The sequence below is a fragment of the Biomphalaria glabrata genome, chromosome 9, assembly GCF_947242115.1.
Source record: "Biomphalaria glabrata chromosome 9, xgBioGlab47.1, whole genome shotgun sequence".
NCBI lineage: Eukaryota > Metazoa > Mollusca > Gastropoda > Planorbidae > Biomphalaria > Biomphalaria glabrata.
In genome coordinates, this window is record NC_074719.1 from 14,128,356 (window position 1) to 14,150,693 (window position 22,338).

At 34.5% G+C, this 22,338-nt stretch overlaps 1 protein-coding gene across 6 annotated transcripts in view; it reads right to left on the reverse strand.

Moving 5' to 3' along the window:
* Positions 1–22,338, reverse strand: part of LOC106060499 (large proline-rich protein BAG6-like) — a 24,097-nt gene continuing 1,759 nt past the window's right edge. Inside the window, exons 2-26 of one of the 6 annotated variants that reach the window (XM_056040260.1) lie at positions 20,759–20,891; positions 20,493–20,534; positions 20,265–20,340; positions 19,906–20,027; positions 18,188–18,325; positions 16,717–16,883; positions 16,163–16,319; positions 15,469–15,654; positions 14,935–15,120; positions 13,193–13,328; positions 12,345–12,683; positions 11,806–11,952; positions 11,203–11,413; positions 10,512–10,794; positions 9,857–9,920; positions 8,359–8,603; positions 7,866–7,947; positions 6,871–7,094; positions 5,753–5,852; positions 5,033–5,166; positions 4,791–4,930; positions 3,705–3,852; positions 2,762–2,962; positions 2,553–2,660; positions 1–1,111 (exon numbers count right to left, since the gene is read on the reverse strand). In XM_056040260.1, the coding sequence (XP_055896235.1) occupies positions 842–1,111; positions 2,553–2,660; positions 2,762–2,962; positions 3,705–3,852; positions 4,791–4,930; positions 5,033–5,166; positions 5,753–5,852; positions 6,871–7,094; positions 7,866–7,947; positions 8,359–8,603; positions 9,857–9,920; positions 10,512–10,794; positions 11,203–11,413; positions 11,806–11,952; positions 12,345–12,683; positions 13,193–13,328; positions 14,935–15,120; positions 15,469–15,654; positions 16,163–16,319; positions 16,717–16,883; positions 18,188–18,325; positions 19,906–20,027; positions 20,265–20,340; positions 20,493–20,534; positions 20,759–20,848 (3,996 nt within the window). In that variant the 5' untranslated portion in view covers positions 20,849–20,891 and the 3' untranslated portion in view covers positions 1–841. Of the gene's footprint in view, positions 1,112–2,552; positions 2,661–2,761; positions 2,963–3,704; positions 3,853–4,790; positions 4,931–5,032; positions 5,167–5,752; positions 5,853–6,870; positions 7,095–7,865; positions 7,948–8,358; positions 8,604–9,856; positions 9,921–10,511; positions 10,795–11,202; positions 11,414–11,805; positions 11,953–12,344; positions 12,684–13,192; positions 13,329–14,934; positions 15,121–15,468; positions 15,655–16,162; positions 16,320–16,716; positions 16,884–18,187; positions 18,326–19,905; positions 20,028–20,264; positions 20,341–20,492; positions 20,535–20,758; positions 20,892–22,338 lie in introns of those variants that run through there. The other 5 variants (XM_013218406.2, XM_056040263.1, XM_056040261.1 and 2 more) reach the window with 5 other exon arrangements.

Sequence of the window (22,338 nt, forward strand, 5' to 3'; positions counted from 1 at the left end):
TAGAATTAAAAATCACTCAATTTATTAGCATACGTAAACACAGAAATGTAACATTGAAACTTCATCAATAGATTTGTAATCTTGTGTTTCTCAAGTCTTCAAATTGTACATAGTGTCCTGTGAGCCTGAATTCTAAAATTGAAGACAAAATACAAAAGAATTCCAGACATTTGTTTATGACAAAGTATCATTGCTAGAAAGTGCATGATAAAAATATTTACAAGCCAAAAAAAAAGTTTCTAGGAGCTGTTCAAATGAATAAAATAAATATAAACCACATATGTTACCCCTCCCCCCAAGTTTTGCAGATGAAAAAGCCAATTATTTTGAATGTTTTATATATACTGGAATTGTGTTTCCCTGAACAACAACAAATAATAAAGTAAACCTAAATGTTTAGTAACTTGTTACAATTGTTTTTTGAATGTCACAAGTAGGAAAACAATGTCAGGAAAACTTTGAAACTTTCATTCCAAGTGGACCTCCTCCCATCTGTGATGGCTAGTGGAAAGATGTTAAAAGAAATTTTAAAAAATCTCTCACCAAAAATGAAAGGAGAAGATTAAAAAGAAGAATGTGTAGCCAACACAACCCGCACATATTTTTCTACAGCTTAAGAAATACAAAATGTCAATTTAGCTCTGGTTGATTCATAAAGCAACAGATGTTTATTAAATGAGTTTCCAACAAACTTGATAGAAGAGCCATAAGAAAGCACAATGAAAATGCCTCATTTCCCCAAACAACTGTTTCCATTGTAGGTATTGAAATGAATGTTAAAATATTGAAAGCATTAGCTAACACATAATCTCAAATATACATATTAATGCCTTCATTCAATTTAATGCCTCTTGGACTTGTGAAAATATTCTTGAGTGTTGGGAAATCTATCACTATTGAAGTCAGTGTCGGATGAAAGACGTCTTTCTAAGACTGAAGCCACTTCTCTTTCAAGGTCAGCCTGCAGTTCATGGTTCACGGTAGCTTCATGAAGAAGATTTTCTTCACTGCTGATTGGTTCCACACCAGCAGCTCTTGCAGCCCGAGCTATGGCAGCAGGAAAATATTGGGGCATGTTTCCCATTTCTCCTGCGTGTTCTAAGGTCATCATCTGGAGTGACAAAAGATTTTTAAAATAAAATCACAGGAAATGTTTGAAAGGATCCAAAAAGTATATTTTTATAACTGAGAAGTTCAGGGTAGGATTATGGTGGCTGAGTGGTAAAGCACTTGGGTTCTGAATTGAAAAGTCCTGGTGAAGACTGACATTTTAAATTTCAGGACCTTTAGAGCTTATGGGCACCTGGCGTTAGTAGGGGAAAATTAAAGGCAGTTGATCCTAGTACTGGCACCATGACACCCTTGTTGACCATGGGTCAAAGAAACATGTCCTTTATATCATAGAGATCGTAAGGTCTGAAAGGGGAACTTAAAGTTGTTGTTTTTTAAAACTTTTAGTACCATAATGAATGATTAGATTTATTGTTAGTTCATAATATTTCTATTTACAACTGGAAGTACATGCGAGTGGTCTATTAACTACCTACATTTGTAAGTTACTGAGAGTTGACATTAACTTCTATAATTGCAGTTGAGAGTTCAATACAATGCTAATAAACTCAACTCCATTTCACAAGGTAAACAAGGCTATCTATAGGCCTAATTTTAGGCAAAAACATTCTGAAGATTTTTCTTGGACTGTTGTAAGAGCCTAGGAGATATATTTCCAATCTAGATTAGTGATTAACTATACAAAGCAAGAACTAGTTCTTTAGTGTCTGTTTCACAGCCATTTTTGTCACATCAACGCTGCCATTATCAATGCTTTAAATCTCATTTATTTCTTTTCTGCCAAAAGGTTTTTTAATTGCTTAAAACATAATCTTGAATAGTTCCACTTTGTTATAAATATGAATGTTATTTCCCTTTCATATTTTGACCAAGTACAATGTGTTTAAACCAGGGTGCTTACATTTTCTCTATTATTTTAGCTTGCTTTTTCTAATGGTATCATCGTTGACATTGAATAATAAACTCATGATTTCTATTTTATGTTTCTAAAGGTGCTATTTATAAAGTTTTGTGCTTATGGATAAAAAAAAATAAAACAATTATTTGGATCATAAAATATTTCCTACATCTAGTCTCTAAATCTAGACTACGTGACTTGTCCAAATTGAGTTTTTATATTTAATTTCATAATCTAAAATTTAAGTTCTATAAAAATGTATTTGTATTTTATAAAAAGGTCATGCATTTCCCTTTAATTTTATACCAAATATAACATTTCCAATGACACACAAATAATGTTACTGAAGTTTAATCATAACAAGGTAGTGCACTAAAAATGGGGCAAGTGAATAATTCCATCATAACATGGACAATAATTTTAGAGAGAAAGTTAAATCTTGGGAGAATGGACCTTATAGAAAGCTCACCTGAATCATGAAAAAAAAACGACAACAAATAATCATTTCTGTATTTCATGGATTTAAAACAATTGTTCAATGAAAATTGGAATGACTAAATATCTGACTGGAAAGACAACTCACACGTCTACGTTTGGCTGGCAGTCCTTGGAGGTATGCATCACTCAATGGTGGCTGTGGTCTCTGCTCCTGTTGCCTGACTATGTCTTGACTAATCACTGGAATCCATTGCTGGTATACAAGAAACAGATGAATACAAACATATTATTTAATGTCTTGCAAATTTTAAAGATCTTCATTTCTAATAGTCTTATCTTTTCTTAGCCACTGACCTGTGGTATTACTGACTGCCAATCATCTGTAGTACCTCTACCATTAACAATCCTGGCACCACCGACAGCTCCTGCTGTACTTTGATTGCTACTTGTAATGGTTGTGGGGCGACTCCTGGGTGTTGCTGGCCCACTAACAGATTCCTGTGCATCTAAAAAGAGTTCATTGGCATCATCATCAGCTGCAGCTGTCCTTGGGATCTGAACACACAAAAAATGAATGAGGAAAAATAAAAATAAATCAAGAAATGGGTCTAAGTGCTAATACTCATGTCCCTTTCAAGATGTGGAAAATTATGTGCTGCTTTTTGAAAAACTCATAGCACTTAATACAAATATCACAAAACAAAAGCTCTAAAAAAAAACTCTAAAGGATTGTGTGATTCAGTGTTATAGAATGACAGGTGTATGGGTGTCGTACTTCAACAATAACAAAACCATGTTACATTCAAAACTTGATTACACTGAATGACAAACAACTACACAAATAGTAGAGATCACAACATGAAATATGGTCAGTACACAGTCTAACAAATGTAAAACACTAGGGACGACAATCAAATAAAATTCAAGAATGAGAGGGATGTTGTGTGAGACAGATTGAAAGATAGGTGTGTCTTAGTGAGATAGAATGATAGGTGAGTGTGTTAGATAGAATGATAGGTGTGTGTGTCAGTCAGATAGAATGAATTCAGGATTAACTGACTCCTATCAGAGCTAAAACTTAACTGACATTATCTTTCAATTCAAACAATATCTTTTTAATCTGCTGGCTACAGTCATAATTCAAAGTTTACCCATTAAAAAAACATTAAAATTGTAGCATTAATATAGCAAAAAACTTTTTGTTAAAAAATAAATAGACATTAATTGACATTTATCAATAGTTTCTTCAGGTCAATAAAATTAAGTTGTATAGAATAGATTTGGTAACTCAACTCACTTTAGCTTTGGGTGGCTGAGGGGATGGAGAGGAGCCTACCTCCATCGAGGTCAGGACAGACTGGGCATCATCCCTGGGAGTGGATGCTGACTTATTACAACTTAATGTTTCTTTGGCTGTTGTTGATGTGCTGGAAGATTCTACACTTCTGAAATAAACATTTTCATGACATCATGATTATTTTACTACACAAAGACTTGCACATCATAATTATACTAAATTGTTGGCCTCCTTCAGTCATAGAACGAATATGGTTCATCTTGCACAATTCCTCATGTGGCTGTGGAGCCCTATTTTGGAGAGACACTCCCGTCCACAAATTATCGTCTATGAGGATGGAGGGTGGTGCTGTAGCAGGTGGTCCCATTACATTTGTTTTCTTCATGCGAATAGTTAAGCCATATTCTTTACAGGCCTGAGAGAAGCGGGACATTAGTGACTGAAGCTCCTCTTGTGTGTGTGCCACTACCGCTATGTCATCCGTGAATAACATATCTCTTACGAGGGTGGTTCTGATTTTAGTTTTGGCCCACAGTCTGCCAATATTTAGGAGTTTGCCATCAAATCTGGAATGGAGATAGATGCCTTCGGTGGATTTGTCAAACGCGTTGTGGATTATACTAAATACTTCCAAGAAAAGAAGTGTCTATTACACTCATTCTATGACCAGTTAGATACTTCACCAAAATCATAAACTAAATCACTATGGTACCATATTTTACTGCAAACTATCCAATTCTATGAGGATTATTTTGTTTCAAGCAGTAAAGCTGCTTATAAAACTATGAGTAATTAAAAAAAAATAATTTAAAAAATATATCAATGGGGAAAAAGGTCAATTGATTTAATATTGGACTTAAGTCCCTGTGCTCTTGTATACATTTTTTTTTAACTGTAATGAGTGTTGATGAAAGAAAGATTGATGCTTAGAGCTTTACAATACAAAACTGTACAGAAAGCACTCATATGCATTGGATACTTTTGATTTGCATTTCTTCCAATTAAGGTATTAGTTTTTCAAATAAACTTTGTGGAAACTGGGTATATTGATGAACAAGACCTTGAGTTGCTTTGTTAATGACCAACCTTGGAGCTAACAGAATGACGTAAGGTAAAATATCACTCTCTGGCACTGGGTGGTTGAGGTAGAAAGCCCCCAGTATATCTCTCAGTGATGTCGTCATCCACCATGTTATCTGTGGGTTCATGTCTTGTGTCATATGAGGCTTGAAAAAAAAAAAAGAGCAAACATTTGGTACATTTCTGGATAGAATTATGTCACAAATTGTTCAACAGATTTACTTTGAGAAACATTGAGCATAACTGACCATATAGCGTTGCACCATGTTGGAAAATCCTACTTGACCATCTTGAATACAGTATACACACAGAGCTATAGTTTCTGCCATCATTTTCATCCAGAGTTCATAAAGACGCTGACCAAATCTGTCATCGGGAATATCTGGTAAATTAGATAGAAATAAATTAATATTAATGTCTAAATATTAGCAAAGAATACTCTTGCAGATTGGTGCTCTTAACACAGAACTTTGGCAACAAATTTTTATATAAACATGAAAACATTTATTCTTTATGAAGATTGACTACAATAACATAGTTATGCAGACTTGATATGTGTTTGATGGCATGACAACTGTAGCTGGCCAAGTGTCTGCCCTCATAAGTTATACTGATATACAGTTATATATATTTTATATAAAGTTATACAGAGACATTAATGTTTGTTCCTTCTGAGAATCAAGTTTCACTAAAACAATTCTTGACCAGGAAACTAGAACAAGACATTTCTGTTGGATACTGCTTAAAGGCAAAAATTTGGACTTGTGTTTAATTGCCTTCTGATAGTATCCAGTTTCATAGACCTATGTTTCAACAAGTAAAATCATTTTTTAATAATGTTTTTAAGTTTCATTTTAAAATGAAATGAACCATTTAAAACTTGTTCAAACAAAGAGGCTCATTTCAACTATTGAAGCAAACCTTTTAAAAACAACTTTAATATGGAGTGGGTGACAGATAAGACCTACCATTAGAATTGACGGCTGAGAACAGGTTGACTAGATGTGACTTAAGACAGTTGCGTATGGATGCTGCCATGTCCACTCCACTTCTTACTTGCACTAAACCCTAGAAAAAAAGATGAGTACTTACAAATGAAATCAGATGTTGGAATGAAATGTTGAACTATAGAGCAAAGAAAATAAACAACGAGGAAAAGGTAAAGAGAGTTGCAGCTTTGAACTTTGCCCCTTCAATGAGCCACACAGCATGAGTAGACCATGACTCTCAAGGACAGACCCACACAACATAACTAGGCTGGAATATTGAACAAACAAATGCATTGTGGCCACAGAGGTAGACTATTTCAAGTACATTTCAGTAGAACACAGATACATTCTTTACAACCTAGCCTTAGAACAAATCTTATAAACATTTTCCTATGTGAACTCTTATGTGATTATGTTAACCCTTATGTGATTATGTTAACCCTTATGTGATTATGTTAACCCTTATGTGATTATGTTAACCCTTATGTGATTATGTTAACCCTTATGTGATTATGTTAACCCTTATGTGATTATGTTAACTCTTATGTGATTATGTTAACTCTTATGTGATTATGTTAACCCTTATGTGATTACAAAACAACATTTTGATCTATTCTAGAACAAATCTGAATTACAGTTATTTCTACTAGTCTCCACACATACAAAATTATCCTATATTTCAAGTCATAGTTTGAGGGGTGTGGCTGAGTGCCATTAATCACTTGGCTGCCTAACAAGGAGCTTGATTTTAAATCTTAATGCAGACCAGGAATTAAAACAACAACAGATTTGATTCTAGCAGAGGAAGGTTTGCTAAGCAACTGAAATAGCACTGAAACCATCTCTCATAACCCCCCCCTTCCCCAAACAAGTCCATAAAAGAGATTGGATCAGCACACACGAAGGATGTTAGAGCACGAGAGACATAGTGTACAAAGCAAGTGAACAACAAAAATATATGAAAACTTTTGTATTGCAAAATTAAAAAAAAAGTTTGAGCAAGATTGCAAATTGAAGTAAAATCAAAGTTTTAAAATGCCTTATGAATCAAAACTTTTAAATGAAATGTATTTCCTACAAAAGATAGTCTTCAATACCTGCATATAACGTATCTCAGTGTTCATGTCATCTAGTGTAATCTCCACAACTCTCTCCACAGAACCATGCTGAGTGATCTTGCTCCTGACAAAATCTCTCAAAGGAACCCGAAGCCTGGCCAACACCTGTGAGTCCCCAGTAACAAGTTGAAAGAGATCAGTAAGTCTCATGTGTGGAGCAATGGCTTCTATTAGGCCCAGGATGACATTGTTTTCATCTGTTGCTAGACATCAACATGAGTCAAATAATCACTTAGTATAGCACTCTTCAAACTTAAATAGATAAGGAACTTCAGCTATCATTGTTACACACACCTCTTGTTTTTAATAATACTTTCTACAATGCCAGATCAATGTTAAATATTCTCTTTGTAAACCCATGCTATTATTCCTGATAATTCTTTTTACAGTGTTCAATGATATATGCAAGTTTACTCTACAATTGGTCTCATTTAGACAGAATGACTTGGCAAGTGAGAATTTCCAGTATAAAAGCATGAACCATAAATGTTTTATAGGCCTATATATATTTATAAAAAGACAATGCTTGTATGTTGAACAAATGTAGAGCACATTTTCTGAATCCTAAATCTAACACTATGAAGTCATGTACAGCCATGAGCCACATTATGCAGAGATTTAATTACTGCTTCTTTTTAAATACAAAAAGGCAAATTTTGGCATATTGGAATAGTGGTGTTCTTAGATTTAAAAAAACTAAAGGTTACAAATTCTATTTTGGATGAATAGTGAATTAACAAAATCCTTAGCAAACATTTCAATTTTTTTTTACAATCAATATAGATAGCTTGCTAAAATGATTTAATAAAAATCATCTCATAGTCCAGTTTATATCTATGTCTAAATAGTCTTGTTGTCCAGTCCATATATCTAAGTCTGTGATTGTGACACTTAAAAAATGAAAACAAATAAAATCATGAACCACTAAAGATTCGATTCCAGCCATATAGCTGTAAAGGAAAAACCCAACTTACCCTGACCATTGGCTTGCCTAAGAGATGTAAAGAGATGAGCCAAAGTCCCTGGAGGAGCTGTAGTGGCAGTATCACTTGTTGCCTAGACACACAGGAAACATTAGACATTAGTCAGTCATTAGGTACTTTGACATGTGACAGGACATTTGTAGATTTCAAACCATTGTAAATAATACTTGCTAGAAATTTAGTAAGTTTTAATTCCTCTATCTTCTTATGGGTGTCAACCCAAGTTAAAAAAAAATTGCTGATTAATGGATGCTTTAAAAGGTTACTTTTAATTTTGATTCTAGAGCTAGCAACATTAAATTCTGTCACCTTGTGGTTATCAACCCATGTCAACAATACCTTCATGTGTGTATCACAAGAATATGTCAAAGAACTCACACTAGATAAAACTAAGTAGGTCACTATTACTGGCAGAAATGTCCTATTATTTTCATTAGATCATAGAACTATCTAGAAGTAACTAACAACAACAACAAAATATTACCCTTGGATTCATAAAATTGCCCAGCATGGCACCAAAATCAAATGGTCCTGCTCCCCTTTGTCCCCCACTCATGTTTGAGCCTATCATACTGGACAGAAGCTCCATTGGATGGAACAAGGGATTAGTGTTGGCTGTACTGCCAGATTGACTTGTGCTTGTTGTTGAACCAGAGCTTGCTGACGTTGGTGTGGACTGGGGTGGTGCAGGGGCTCTATTACTATTGCTGAGAGCTTGTTGAGCTGAGACTATCATCAAAAAAAAAACAAAAAAAAGACATGCTTATTAATCAATCATTGTAGATTAAAAAAAATGTTGATTAAAGGTAAGTGATAAAACAACACTATGAGTTACTTTGTATGTTTATATGTACAACCAGTGGTGTCACTGGTGCGGTCAGCTTATGGTGTCAACCACCTGTCCAAAAATATTTCCTGTTGGTTTGTTCTTTTGTTGAACCAGAATAGCCCACATTGAGCTAATCCCCTACATTTATTGGGGGTTAGACAACTAGAAAATGTTGATCCATTTGATTTTAAAACTTTGTTGACAAGTTATCAATGTTATCAACATGTATTCAAATGTAGCACTAACAAGAGTAAAACATAAAAAAATCCTCTTTAAAAAAAAAAAAAAGCTTATACGAAATGTAGTTATATCTATTAGTTTGGATCAGTCATGTAATTAAATTTGTAATAGATTAGACCAACAGCAATAAATCTGCGAATAATAATATTTTGACCAATTGTTTTGTTTAACTCTATATCTTTTAGTTTTCTGAATACACTATGATCCTATCACTTATCTGGACCAGTTTGGAAATTGGGAAAAAAAAGGAGGGGGGGGGGGAAGAAAGAAAAGGATATCTGGGTGGATTTTACCATAATTGATTTTTAAAAGCATTAAGACACAAAAAAAAGCTGGTGGTGGAACCACCTGAATACAAACTAGTGGCCTCCTTGAACCAATGTGCTAACCACTCTGCTAGTGAGGTACTAGAAAGATTGTAAAGTTACATAATTGCTTGTTTCAATTTAGAGTAGCGACCCATAATGGGGACTAATTCAGCTTATACCACCACTTCAGTTAAGTATGATTTCTTTCCCTTGTTCAAGGTACCAAACAAAATATTAAATTATCAATAGTTAATTAACTAATTGGTTAATTGTTTTTATTGATTCTTGGGTTGTCAGAAAAATTCAGACATCAGCTCAGTGTGTGCTGTGTCAGATGTGCCTTGCTGCCATGATGTCTCTAATAAATATATAGATATGCTGAAGAATTATATTTATAAACTCCTACTGAGTTTTTTCTCCATTGCTGCTATTCAACCTTTTTTTAAAACCTTATTGATGTTTGTTCAACACTGGATCCTATTAGGACAGTGATGCCACAGTGTACAATTCTTGAAAGTTTGTGTGTAGGTACAACACTGAGTTACTTTATATGTAAAATACTTCAACGTTTTTGTTTAGGTACAAGATAGAACACTAAGAGTTACCTTGTTCAACATGTTCTATAATTTCTCCCATCATGCCTGACACCATGGTACTTAAGTTGGGAACCTGTTGGGAAATGAAGGACATATTTAAAAGGCTGAATGAAGATATTCAACTACTTTTTTCTCTAATATTTGCTCAGAAAATACATTAAAATCTATTAACAATAGCAATGATAAAAGTGATTATTAAATGTACAGAACTTCAGCTCTAAAACATTTCGGTTTCTATAGCAATAATATTATAATATTATATTGTCCATTAATTAAAATGACGAGAACTAAAAGGAAATCTAAAATTACAGAAATATTTCCCATCTTGTTGCATGACAAATTAAATTGTATGTAAAAAGTCTAGTATAAAAATAACCATGGCCACAAAAAAAAATATTATGTGCATGTCAGAACACAGTATAACTAAATCTAGCAGCCTTCAAAATTCCTGCAAGTGTATGACAAGAAAGAATGAAAGTTAAAGAGATAGGTGATTCATTATTGGACACAAAAATGGGTCGTCAGAACAGGGTTGGGAAAGAATGATCAGAAATCAGATCCACAAAGTTAAAAGCTTTAAAATAAAAACATACAAAAATACAGTAATGAGCAGCTAAATTGATATATTTTCAAAATAAAAAACAACTTAATAATAATATCCCACCTGTTGAGGTTGTGGCTGTCCTCTAGACTGCATCTGTATTTGTATGTTTCTGAAAGCATTTCTTGCCAGTTCAGAAGTGTAGAAGTTAGAAGCACAGGGAAGATATGGGTCTACATAGCCACGGGCAGAAAATGGGTTTTGTCCTGGGGTTCGCATATGTGAGGCCTGATGTCTAGGTGTTGATGCTTGTGAGCCAGAGTCCCTAGTCCCAGTAGGTCTCTGAAGATTCTGACGTAGACTGGCACTAAGGCGACTGTGAGAGGGGCTGCTTGGGTCTGTTCTGCTATTATCACATAGCACAATAAAAACTAATTAGGATTTTTTTAAAGCCAAAATATTTATTAGTAAAATGTTTCTCATATGCACTCTATATAAATATAATTCTAGCTACAAGACAATTTTAAATTACCATTCACAAAAGTCAGACATCCCAGTTCTAGTACAAATGCAGTTGAAAAGTTTACTCTACTAGACAATGAATTTTACACCTAGCATGTATGAATTAGTTTCTAAAGGAAGGTATATTTTCCTCATTGCTGACTGGTTCTATCTGATCCATATAGCAAACATAACTGTCAGCAACCATCTCTTGTACATTTCTTCAAGACGGCTAATAATCTATTCAATAAATCAAATGAGACAGCTAACTGTAGTCTATTCATATCAATGAAGACATTTTAAAACAGTCTACCGTGAAAAGCTGCCATCCCTGTTAGTGTTGAAAGCAAAGCTAAGGCCAGAGTTGGAGTTGATGCTGGAGTTGGCAGAGTTACCAGTGTTAACATTTTGTTGTGAGGTGTTGGTGGATGCATCAGTGCGGGGGGCTGACTGGGCATCAGTGTAAGTCCCAGAAGTCTGAAGTGATGCATCAGCAGTGGGCTGGTTTCTAGGTAGTGTTAGACCTGTTTACATGCCAGAAAAATGATTTTAAAAAATGCAAAAATTAAAAAACAAATAGATCCACTCACTAGTTACTACTTCCATTATGTTCATGTAGCTCCTCAGCAAAGAGATTTAACTAAAAAAATGTTTTTTTTTTCTTACAACCCCCCCCCCCCCCCCCCCCATACAAACCTAACATTTTAAAAAAGCAACAGCAAGTTCAGAATTACGAAACAAATAGCCCTGATAAACTGCCAACTCTTACATTGGAATGATAAAAGAGTTATGTACTCAAAATGAGACTACTTCTAGATATTGAAAAAACATCCACTTCATCTACTATGCCATAAGAAACAATAATAGATTGGATTCTGTGCCTAACAATGGACCACACACAATGTAATGTAGATACCTTCTCCAACATGAATGTCTCCATCTAGGGGAATATCACTAGCCTGATGTTGCCTGTGAGAACGGTTTAATACTCTAGTACTTAGACCTGCAGGTGTTGAGGTCACCTGGTGGACATTGACTTGGACAGGCTGGCCTGGACGCACACCTTGGAGTAGAAACACATTTTAGTATTCCAACTTTTTTCTTTTTAGATTAATATAAACAAAAATTTATTAGGATTCAAAGAAATACTGTTAAATTAATAGCTAAAAATTTTTTTTTTATTATTTGTTAATTTTGACATTGTTCAAATGATTATTAGTAAGAGAAACAATTAGGATATTATTTTTACAAAGAAACCTGATGTATCACTAAATGCAAAATGCACAGATGAAGGTTTTAATGCTCCTATGCAAATCTTGAAGTATGAAAGGAGATTATAATAAAAAATGTTAAAAATCTTTTTATAAGTAAAATTTTTAATGAGCACTAACATTTAAAATATCATTAAAATAAAAGCACTCACTACATTACACTAAATACTGATTGGTAATTTACCATGAGAGTTGAGAATTGATCCTAAAATATTTTGCAACATTCCTGTAGGCAGACCTGGCAAGTTGGGCATCTGGGCAATGCCGATACCAGGAGGAACACCAGCAATATTCACACTGGTTGTTGGGCTGAAGGTGAAGGTTGACGTGGATGAGGAAGAGGTTGTGGTTGTGAAGCTGGCAGCATCTGTGGTGCGTGGGGTAGATGGGGGTGGTGGAGGCGGCACAGCAGAGGAGGGTGTCGAAGCAGTTGATGATGGGTTTGGGTTGGGTGTGGCTGTGACTACAACTGGGTCAATGGTAGCTGCAGACACAACAGTGATGTTAGATGGCCCACTGTCACCTGGTAAGTACAGAGAAAAATTTAGAAATATAATTTACCCATAATGAAATAACTAGTTTTATATACTTGCACTTGCACTTGTGTTCTAGAAATCAACTAAGCCTAACCCTATTAGATCAGTAGCAATAAAATGCTATTCTAATATATACAGGCTGAAAATGAATACTTTTGTGAATCAATCTTGTCAGTTCTAATCATTCAGCAGTCACTTCTTTCTAATTCTGAAGTCTCATTACACAACTGATCAGAAAAAAGAAGAAAGTGGCCTACATAGTCAGTGTGGGTATTGGGACAGCCTTCCCTCCCAATATTGCTCTTCATGATTAGTTGTGCAATGTTTCTGTCAAGTGGGCATGAAACAATCTTGATGATGGATTAGGAAGGAAAGTAAATGCGGTAAGAAAAAAAAAGAACATTATCTTCAAACTATATATAAAAACCCATCACCACAAAACAAAACAAAAGTGAAAAAATACTAGAGATCATATTCAATTGAAAATGACACTCACTATTAGAATCCTGTCCGTCCACTACTTCCTGGGTAACAACTGCTCTGATATCATGCACCGTCACTCCTGTAGGGAATACTTCCACCATCATGGCTGAATCCCCTGTGCTGGTCAATGGTACAGTCACAGGAGGAATCTGACAGACAAGCATGAAATACATTTGAAAGTGCTAACTTTTTTTCAAATCTAATATTAAATAATGAAAAACAACAAGAACAAACATTTGTTTCAACAAATCAACAAAACAAATGATTAAGTTCAAACATGATTACTATCAAACAGTCACTCTAGGTGTTCTATATACAAATAAAATTGACTTGTTCACATTAATAAAACTCTCCATCACTATTCAAACAATTTATTTTAACAGAACACTTTAAAATTTATTTTTTTTTGTTCTTGAAGTCTAGTATGTATGGTTGTGAAAGTTTGACACTGAAAGCTGAGGCTGAAAGGAGAATTCAAGCCTTCGAGAGTAAATACTATAGAAAAATGCTGGGTTTCATATACCAGGAACAGACTTACAGTGGATCCCTGGACACATTGGCGTCATGGGAAATGAAAGGGCAGATACTATCAAAGGCAGGATCATCTATGGAACAACCAGATAGACCTGTTAACTACCTCACCCTAAGGTCAATGTTAATCAACAACCACAAAGAGGAGTGGCTCAACCAATGGGCAACAGGAAACACAGACAGAAATGACCATGCCTAACAAACTGGACAGTATTAACTTCCTCCCCTGCAAAGAGCAATCTACAATCTTCCAACTAAGGACATGACACACACCTCTGTTAAATTACCATCTCAATAAAATAAATTACAACTGCCCCTTTGTAGACACTGCGCCCACCCTTATGAAACCATAAACCATATCCTTTTTGAATGCCCCTTCCTAATCCACCTTAGGAAGACCCTACTACCATTACAGCCCAACACCCTGTACGGCAGTGCTGAACAACTGAAGAAAACTGCACACTATTTTTCCTTACCACAGTCTGCAAAAGAGCTAACAGATCAGCAGCAAAAAGCTGGCTAGAAGAAGAAGAATACCAGGAAGAGAAGACAAAGGAGTTTGTACTTTTACAAGTCAACTCTCTGGCTGGCAAAAAGAAAGAACTCAATTCTGTGAAGAGATGAAAGCTGAGCTGGTTTGGTCATATTGCAAGACATGACTCACTGTCACAAGTCATCCTTCAAATAAGAGTGGAGGGAGCATAGAGCAAGGGTCAACCACAGATAAGCTGAAAAACATGAAAGAATGGACCAGCCTCTCTCTCTCTCTCTCTCTCGATGTACAGCTAAGAACAACTGCTGAGTGGAAAATTGGCATGATTTGGTTATGTGAACAGACCCCCCCTAGGATGGAAGTCAAGAGACAGATGAGAGACCACTATGGATAGTTTCTTTAGTGTAAAGAGAGCACTATGGATAGTTTCTTTAGAGTAAAGAGAGCACTATAGATAGTTTCTTTAGTGTAAAGAGAGCACTATGGATAGTTTCTTTAGTGTAAAGAGAGCACTATAGATAGTTTCTTTAGTGCAAAGAGAGCACTATGGATAGTTTCTTTAGTGTAAAGAGAGCACTATGGATAGTTTCTATAGTGTAAAGAGAGCACTATGGATAGTTTCTTAAGTGTAAAAGAGAACACTATGGATAGTTTCTTTAGTGTAAAGAGAGCACTATGGATAGTTTCTTTGTGTGTAAAGAGAGCACTATGGACTGACAAGAAGTACTCACTGTAAAATTGCTCAGATCTGGGACAGTGTTTCTGCCACCTGAGAAACTGATAACAGGGGTTGTTCCACCAGAGACTGTGGCATGTGTAGCTGGGTTGGTAGTAGTTGAACTAGTGGTGGTTGTGCTTGCTGTCTCCTGAGACCGCTGTCTGTTACCATTGCCATTTTGCCTGGCTCTCACATTCATCTGGTTCACAAAATACATTAAAAGGTTTATAGAAATTTGTCTTGATTAACAATCAAAGTTAGCTTTAACAACAGATTCTGACCAGCATTTTTATCTAGACCTTAAATGATCACTGAATTCTTGATAGTATCTCCCACAAATAATTAAAAACTGATGACATTGCTGGTCAATTAATAAAACTGTCTATTGAGATAGAAACTTACCTTGTGACCAAGACACATCTTATTTTAAAAAAATAAAATACTATGTTTAAAAGAGTCTTTTTCCCTTTTCATTTGTATAAATGTTGAACATGTTACACCCTTTCTTGATAAAAGAAAAACATTTAGATAACAAAGATTCCCTTACATGTATAGGTATAGCCATGCTAGTTGTCCCTGGAAGGTGAAATGGTGCAGGAGGAGTAGCCACTCCTTGCCTGGGTACACTGGTGGACATATCTACAGTGACATCACTTAGACTATGAAACACATGACTCATGGCATGTAAGGCCTCAGACATTCGATTCACAACTTCATGAGCATTTTGGGCATCCTAGAAAAGCAAATATACAAATATTAATAGAAGTATTTACACAATCTCTCAAATAAAAAGATATATTAATAGAAGTATATACACAATGTCTCAAATTAAAATATATTAATAGAAGTATTTACACTATCTCTACATGTATGCAGAAAAATAACCAGTATTCAATGTTTTAGATAAAAAATCAGTAACCCCAGAATTAAAGGCTTAAATGTAACGTTGGGCACTCAGATTAATATACATAACAATATTTGTCAAAGTTTAATTAAAAGGGTTTCCAAGGAGATAAAAAGAATATTGAGGATACGACAAGTAGGCAAGAGGTTAGGGATTGGTTGCCAAATTTGATGGACTTACATATAAACATAACATACTAAATATTTCAAGTAGCTGAAAGTATATACATATTTAAACAATTAATTATTTCGAGGCTAAAAATGGCCTTAGCTCAAATGATGTCTTTGTTTAATAAAAATTTAAAATGCCAGCCACAAAACAAAATATTCTTATTTACTGTAGATGTCTCTGTGAAGTTTTCTTCACTCCTAAGAAGATCTCTGTAACGTCTGATGTAAGGAACAATCCTTTCATTTATGATCAATAACCTGTCCAGGAAATCTGCCAGTTCTGTAGCTAAGAATACCCTGTGGAAAATAAGAGTGCGTCTGCTTCTAAGAATTGTGAATATCTTCAGTAAGGCTGCTCCTTCAAACATAAAGAATATCTATTGTTCTTGAGGCTTACAAAATGTAAGGAAATAAGACAAATTGTTTCTCACACAGAATTTCAATGTTTATACTATTACATTATTTTGTTATGCCTTAAAGAACAATAAACAAAATAATCATTAAAACAATAAAAGTTTTTCAAAGGTGCATATGCCATCATACAATAACAACCTTTTGAATGAAAACAGACTAAATAGCTATAAGAATAAAGGTGCAATACTAGAGAGCAGGTATTAAACATAAAAAAGGTGAATACAATGACAAATATATTCATAGATATATCTAGAGTTTTAGATGTAGTTTTAACTTGCTTGCTAGGTAAGTATTGAAAGTAACAAACCCTTCTCCATTAGATGTATCTGTACTTCTCTGTTGTGGTGTGGTACTTCCTTCAGGCTCCTGTCTCTCTGTCTCAGCAGTTGGTGTGGTATCCATGGATTCAGCCTGGTTGTTGGTGCCAGCAGAGGCAGCTGATTGCTCTTCAGCTGTAGCATTGTTTGAGGACTGCTGTAACAAAAAAAAAAACAACTTCCTAAACGATCCAGAGAATTCCAAACCAAGAAGTATGTTAATAGAGTAAGATTGCATTGCAACAATGGCTAGCCCCCAACTAGAAAAAGAGTGGAGTGTAACTTGGTCAAAGATTGAATATTTGCTGTTTCAATAGAACAGAATAAACTTTGTACAAACTGAAAAGACTGGAAGTTAGAATGAAGCTATGAGTTGAACTGAGTGACTAGTGGAAAGAGAAGTGAGAACACGAGTGCTTGCACTATTTTAATGTAGCTATAAGCTTAAAGCTTGTTTGATGTAAGAATCAAGTTGTCATACATTATGGAGTTATTTGTATCTGTACTAAGTTATCACTACTGAACTTGTGTGCTCATATAGAAGTTTACCTTCTTTCCTAAGTTACCAAAACTGGATTTCTGTCTAACCTGGTTCTATCTATCACTAGGATATTTCAAATGACACTTTATGTCCTTAGTGTCAAGAAATTTTATTTTGTATGACTAATTTTTCAGCCCTTACCCGAATATATATATATATTGATTCCTCAAATGTTGATTTGGTTCACTAAATTTTAATCAAATGATACATTTTCAACACAATTACAACTCCTTCTTTAAAATATTTTGATGTCAAGCTATTGTTCACTTTCTTCGTGGCCAATTAAGTTTTGGGCTTTTTTTTTTTAATTTATAAACAAAAATAGGAAATTTTATTTTATTCTATTCCCATTATCAAAAGTTTGTGTATATTTATCACTGACATCCAAATGTAAGTGTTTTGTTTTTGAATTCAAAAAGAGTTTCGTTTCACCAGAAAGAAATATGGCAGAAACAGCATCCAAATCTTGTGATCTTCTGCCCTTGATGAATATGTCAATGTATCTAGATTACAGCTCTTAGGGCCTCAACATAGCGCCCAGGAGAAAATCTCTGTTGTGTGTAAGCAGATAGGCTAATGATGGGAGCAAAATTATGTTTCAGGGCAGGAATTAAAAATCTGTTAGCCCGGTCCCAACAAGCTGCCTTGTGCATGGCAGTCACATAATGTAAATATAGAGAAACGTCCATGTGGGCTGCCTCTCGTCACTCGTATTGCAAATTCATAAGCAGCACTACAAATAGGGTGTGCCTCAACCCTGTAATGGTAGTTCATTGTGGAACATGGAACCATCAGAAAGAACTAGGGGTAAAGAGCTACTGCTCCAGGCCTATCTGCTGATAGAAATCCTTCTTAGCAGTCAAAGAGATGCTTGGATTCCCTAATAAAACTTTTCCTAAAGGGATTGACTTAATAGTTACCTCCAGAAGTGTGAGAAGGTCATTTATCAGGCCAAGGTTAAAGTCTGCTTGTCTTATTCTAGCTCTGGCCTCTCTGTTATTAGGTGTCAATTGGTTCATACGCCCAAGGTGAATCTGTACATCAAAAAGGTTGCTATCCTGGAATGTGTAATGTGATACAACAAAAATCTATAATTAGTGTTATTATATGCAAGCATTAATTGAAGTAATGTAAAACAATTCCAAGAATTATTTAAAAAAAAAATTAAGTCACACACAGAATATTGATAGTTTAACCCAATAGCTCCTATTTCCAGTTAAGTTAAGAAAAAACCTTCCCAGGCCCTAAGCAAAGAGGGATAACCCTGATTTAAAAAAAACAACTAAAAAATATTTATTTTGAAAAAAATGATTAAATTTAAGATCTAATACATATAAACAAACAAACAACTTTAAAAAATAGAATGCTATGTCTAGTTTAAAAAAATATATACTTTTAAAACCATTAGAATAAAAAAAAAAGTTTCAAAAATACATATTTTCCCACCTGGGAGCTTTCACACTGGGGCTATGGGCCTGTTCGTTAAAAAAATTATTTAAGCAATAAAAATCTTCCAGATTTTATTAAAAATAGAATCAGTAATCTCCAAATGATTTGTAATCACGCTTGCAACAAGACTAGAAGAAATCTTCTTTATAAAAAATTTAAAGCAAGTATATTGAAAAGGGGATTTTAGAAACATTCTACAACAGTTTAGGACTAAAACGGGAAAATGTTTCCAACTGCAGAAGGAGCTAATGGGTTAAATGTTAGACAATTTTATTGTAAGCTGACATTTGAAGAAACATTGGTCCTGAAAACTTATCATTAGAAATAATATCTCAGAAAACCCTTAAAAGAGAAGAAGTGGGCTTAGAAAGAGTTAGAGATGAAAAATAGAGAATTTAAAGAAATTAGTTAACCAGTATGGTTATGGCATGCAATGAAATGGAACAAGACAAAGATGTCTGACCCATTCTTGAACGCAGCTTATCATTTAATGCCAGTAAAGTAAAGTTCCCCTTTCAGACCTTGTTGTCTATAGGGCAGATGATGTAAGGTTCATCTGTTTCTGTGCCCTACGGTTAACGAGGGTGTCATGTGGCCAGCACAACAACCAACTGCCTTAATGTTCCCCAACTAATGTCAGTTACCCATTAGAGCTGGGTGGATTCAGAGGCGCCCAAAGATCCCGAAATTAAAAATCTCTGTCTTCAACAGGATTTGAACCCAAGACCCGCGGTTAAGAAGCCAAGTGCTTTACCGCTCAGTCAACGCACCTCACATTTAATGGCAGGCTTTGAAGTAAATAAGTTAATGGTAAAAAAAAAAGCTTTTAACTCAGAGTACATTTCCTGTCTTAAGTACATGGATGGTTGAGTGGTATGAGTGAGTACATGTGATGGCTGAGTGGTATGAGTGAGTACATGGCTGCTAAGTGGTATGAATGAGTACATGGCTGCTAAGTGATATGAGTACTTGGCTGCTAAGTGGGAGCTGCAAAAATTAGTTCATAGTAGAGGTTGAGATTTTTTTTTTGACATTTAGTAAGTTCCTTACTGCTCTAAAGGATCCCCGACTTCTTTTGGGAGACAAAAGTAAGGATGATATTGAGATGGCCACTAAACATTCTAATTAACTGGAAAAATCTTAATTAAGCCTTTAAGAAAATCTTTGACTAAATATAAAATGCATTTACTATTGGGATGTGTGTTCTTCCTGGGGGATTGGCATCTGTTGATGAGGCTGTTGTGTGAGTTGCTCCAGTTAGTGTTGATGGAGGAGGTCTTTGAACCAAATGGATAACTTTACCATGAATATCTATAATAATATAAACATTAGGTCAAATAACTAATCTATCATCTTTAAAACATAGTAAACAAAATATACCTGTAAACTGATAGATTTAAAACAAATTTAATCGAAATGTCTTAATTTTGTTTCTTACAGAGACATAGCTAAGCTTGAAAAATTATTAGTCACATTTATTTGCATTTGAATTTGATAAAAAAAGATTATATTAACAAATTAACAGTAAATAACTGAATTGTTTGTTACCATAGTCCTTTAAAATCTTCTCATCTTGCATTACTTTGCCCTGGAAAATGAGCCTCTGTGCATCAGCAGTGATTCCCTGTGAATATCAGATAAGCTGAACTATCACAATAAATTAGCTGTAAAGAATAAATGATCTACACACCAAACTTAAAGATATGATCTGACAAGTAGCGATAACCTAATTTAAATATAATTAAATACACAAAGCAACATCAGCTGAACACTTACAATTGATCCACTGATTTTGTCCTTGAATTGACGAACATTAATCTACAAATAAAATGTATTGAGAAATTAATGATTAAAAAAAAAACAACAAAAAAATAATATAATTATATATGCACAAATTAGAAACTGCAATAAATAAATGAAGAGCCTATAGAACATCAGTGTGACAATTTGAAACCAAATTTTGAAGTCTAAAAATGTTAATCTATTCTAGAAATAAAACATTTTTTTCAAAGTAGAAAGTCCAATGGAATAGGATTATTTACATTTTCTGGAACAGTGAAAGTACGATTTAGTCCATCTAACGTTTTAACTGTGATGTCTATCATGGCTGATGAAGATGATTCTGCAGCCATTTTCTCTAAAAATCTTTTTTACAATTTGCTGCCTTGGACAGACCTGTAAACATATATTTTAATGCAACAATATTAAAGATTATAGAACTCTTAGCTAGGATGAATAAATACAGTAATTTTAGGGTTTGAGTCAATGTTTTTTGTTATAAAAATGCATTTTATCAATTGAGAAGTATAAATTTAAAATATAGTTAAAATTTACTGCAAACTACATGAAGTGCAAACATTTGGTTGACGAAGCTAGCTAGCCTTCATTAAATAGTTTGTTTTTTTTTACAGCTGAAGAAACTCTGCTGACTAGTCAAGAATTATAGACTCCATAAATACAATTTTTAAAACAAGAAAAACATTTTTTTTTAAAGTTTAAAAAAAAACAACAACAAAGCTTATAGTGTAATTGTATCAATTAGTTTGAATCAGTCATGTAATTATATTAGTAATGGACCTAGACATAATAAATCTCTGCGTTAGAAATATTTTTACCAATAGTTTTTGTTTAGCTTTTAGCTTTCTCACTACGCTATGATCCTATCACTCGTCTGGACTAGTTGGGAAAGAGGGAGGGAAAAGGTGGTATCTTGGTGAAGGTTTACATGATGGTAAAAAAAAATAATTGTGCACAATTTCAGCTTAATCTGAGATTGGGTTTGGGAGAAAAAAATGTGTACAACTTTTTACCAGACAGAGAATGAGAGAGTGAATTGATATAACTTTGTTAAAATATATTTTAAAAATTTGTTCAAGGAAAGTTCTGATGGAACAGTTTGACAAAGTTTTAGCTTTTAATCTATACAGCCTAGCTATATAAAGTTAGACCCAGAAAAAAAAAAAAGGAAGTTAAAGTATCAAGATACTCAGCCATTGGGCGATATAAAAATGTGTTCCAACATGCAATTAAATTTAAAATTCAAGTCAGCTTGTGGTAAGTGAATTCAGTCCACATCACAGGTCACATTGTTTTTCAACTTAATATCTCTGCTCCTAGATCTATCCATTCATCCATCCCAGTGGCGCTACAGCCCATGGAGGGCTCTGGCCTGCTTCAACACATCCTTCCATTCAGATCTCTCCTGGGCTTTTCGTCTCCATGCCCTAACCCCAAGCTGTTGCAGATCTGCTTCCACATCATCAATCCTGCTGCTAGATCTACTTGTTGTATAAAGATAAATTTGGTGTCAGAATTTATTTTGTTTATACCAATTTAGGTTACATTTACTTAATCCTGTGTACTCCCAAAATCTAGCAGCAACCACACCTCTCCACTTTGTTTATCGGCTCCTATGCCATTCCAGTATCCTTAGCTTCTCTGATAACCGACATCCTCCTGGTGTGTTTAGGCCTGCCCACATTTCTTTTTCCACGTGGGTTCCAATCCATTATCTGCCTTACAACATTGGTAGCTGGTTTTCACAAGGTATGTCATACTTTCAGCTCATTTAATTTTATGTCTTTGGGTTTCAGATTGGTTCTCTCCCACAAGATGACAGTAG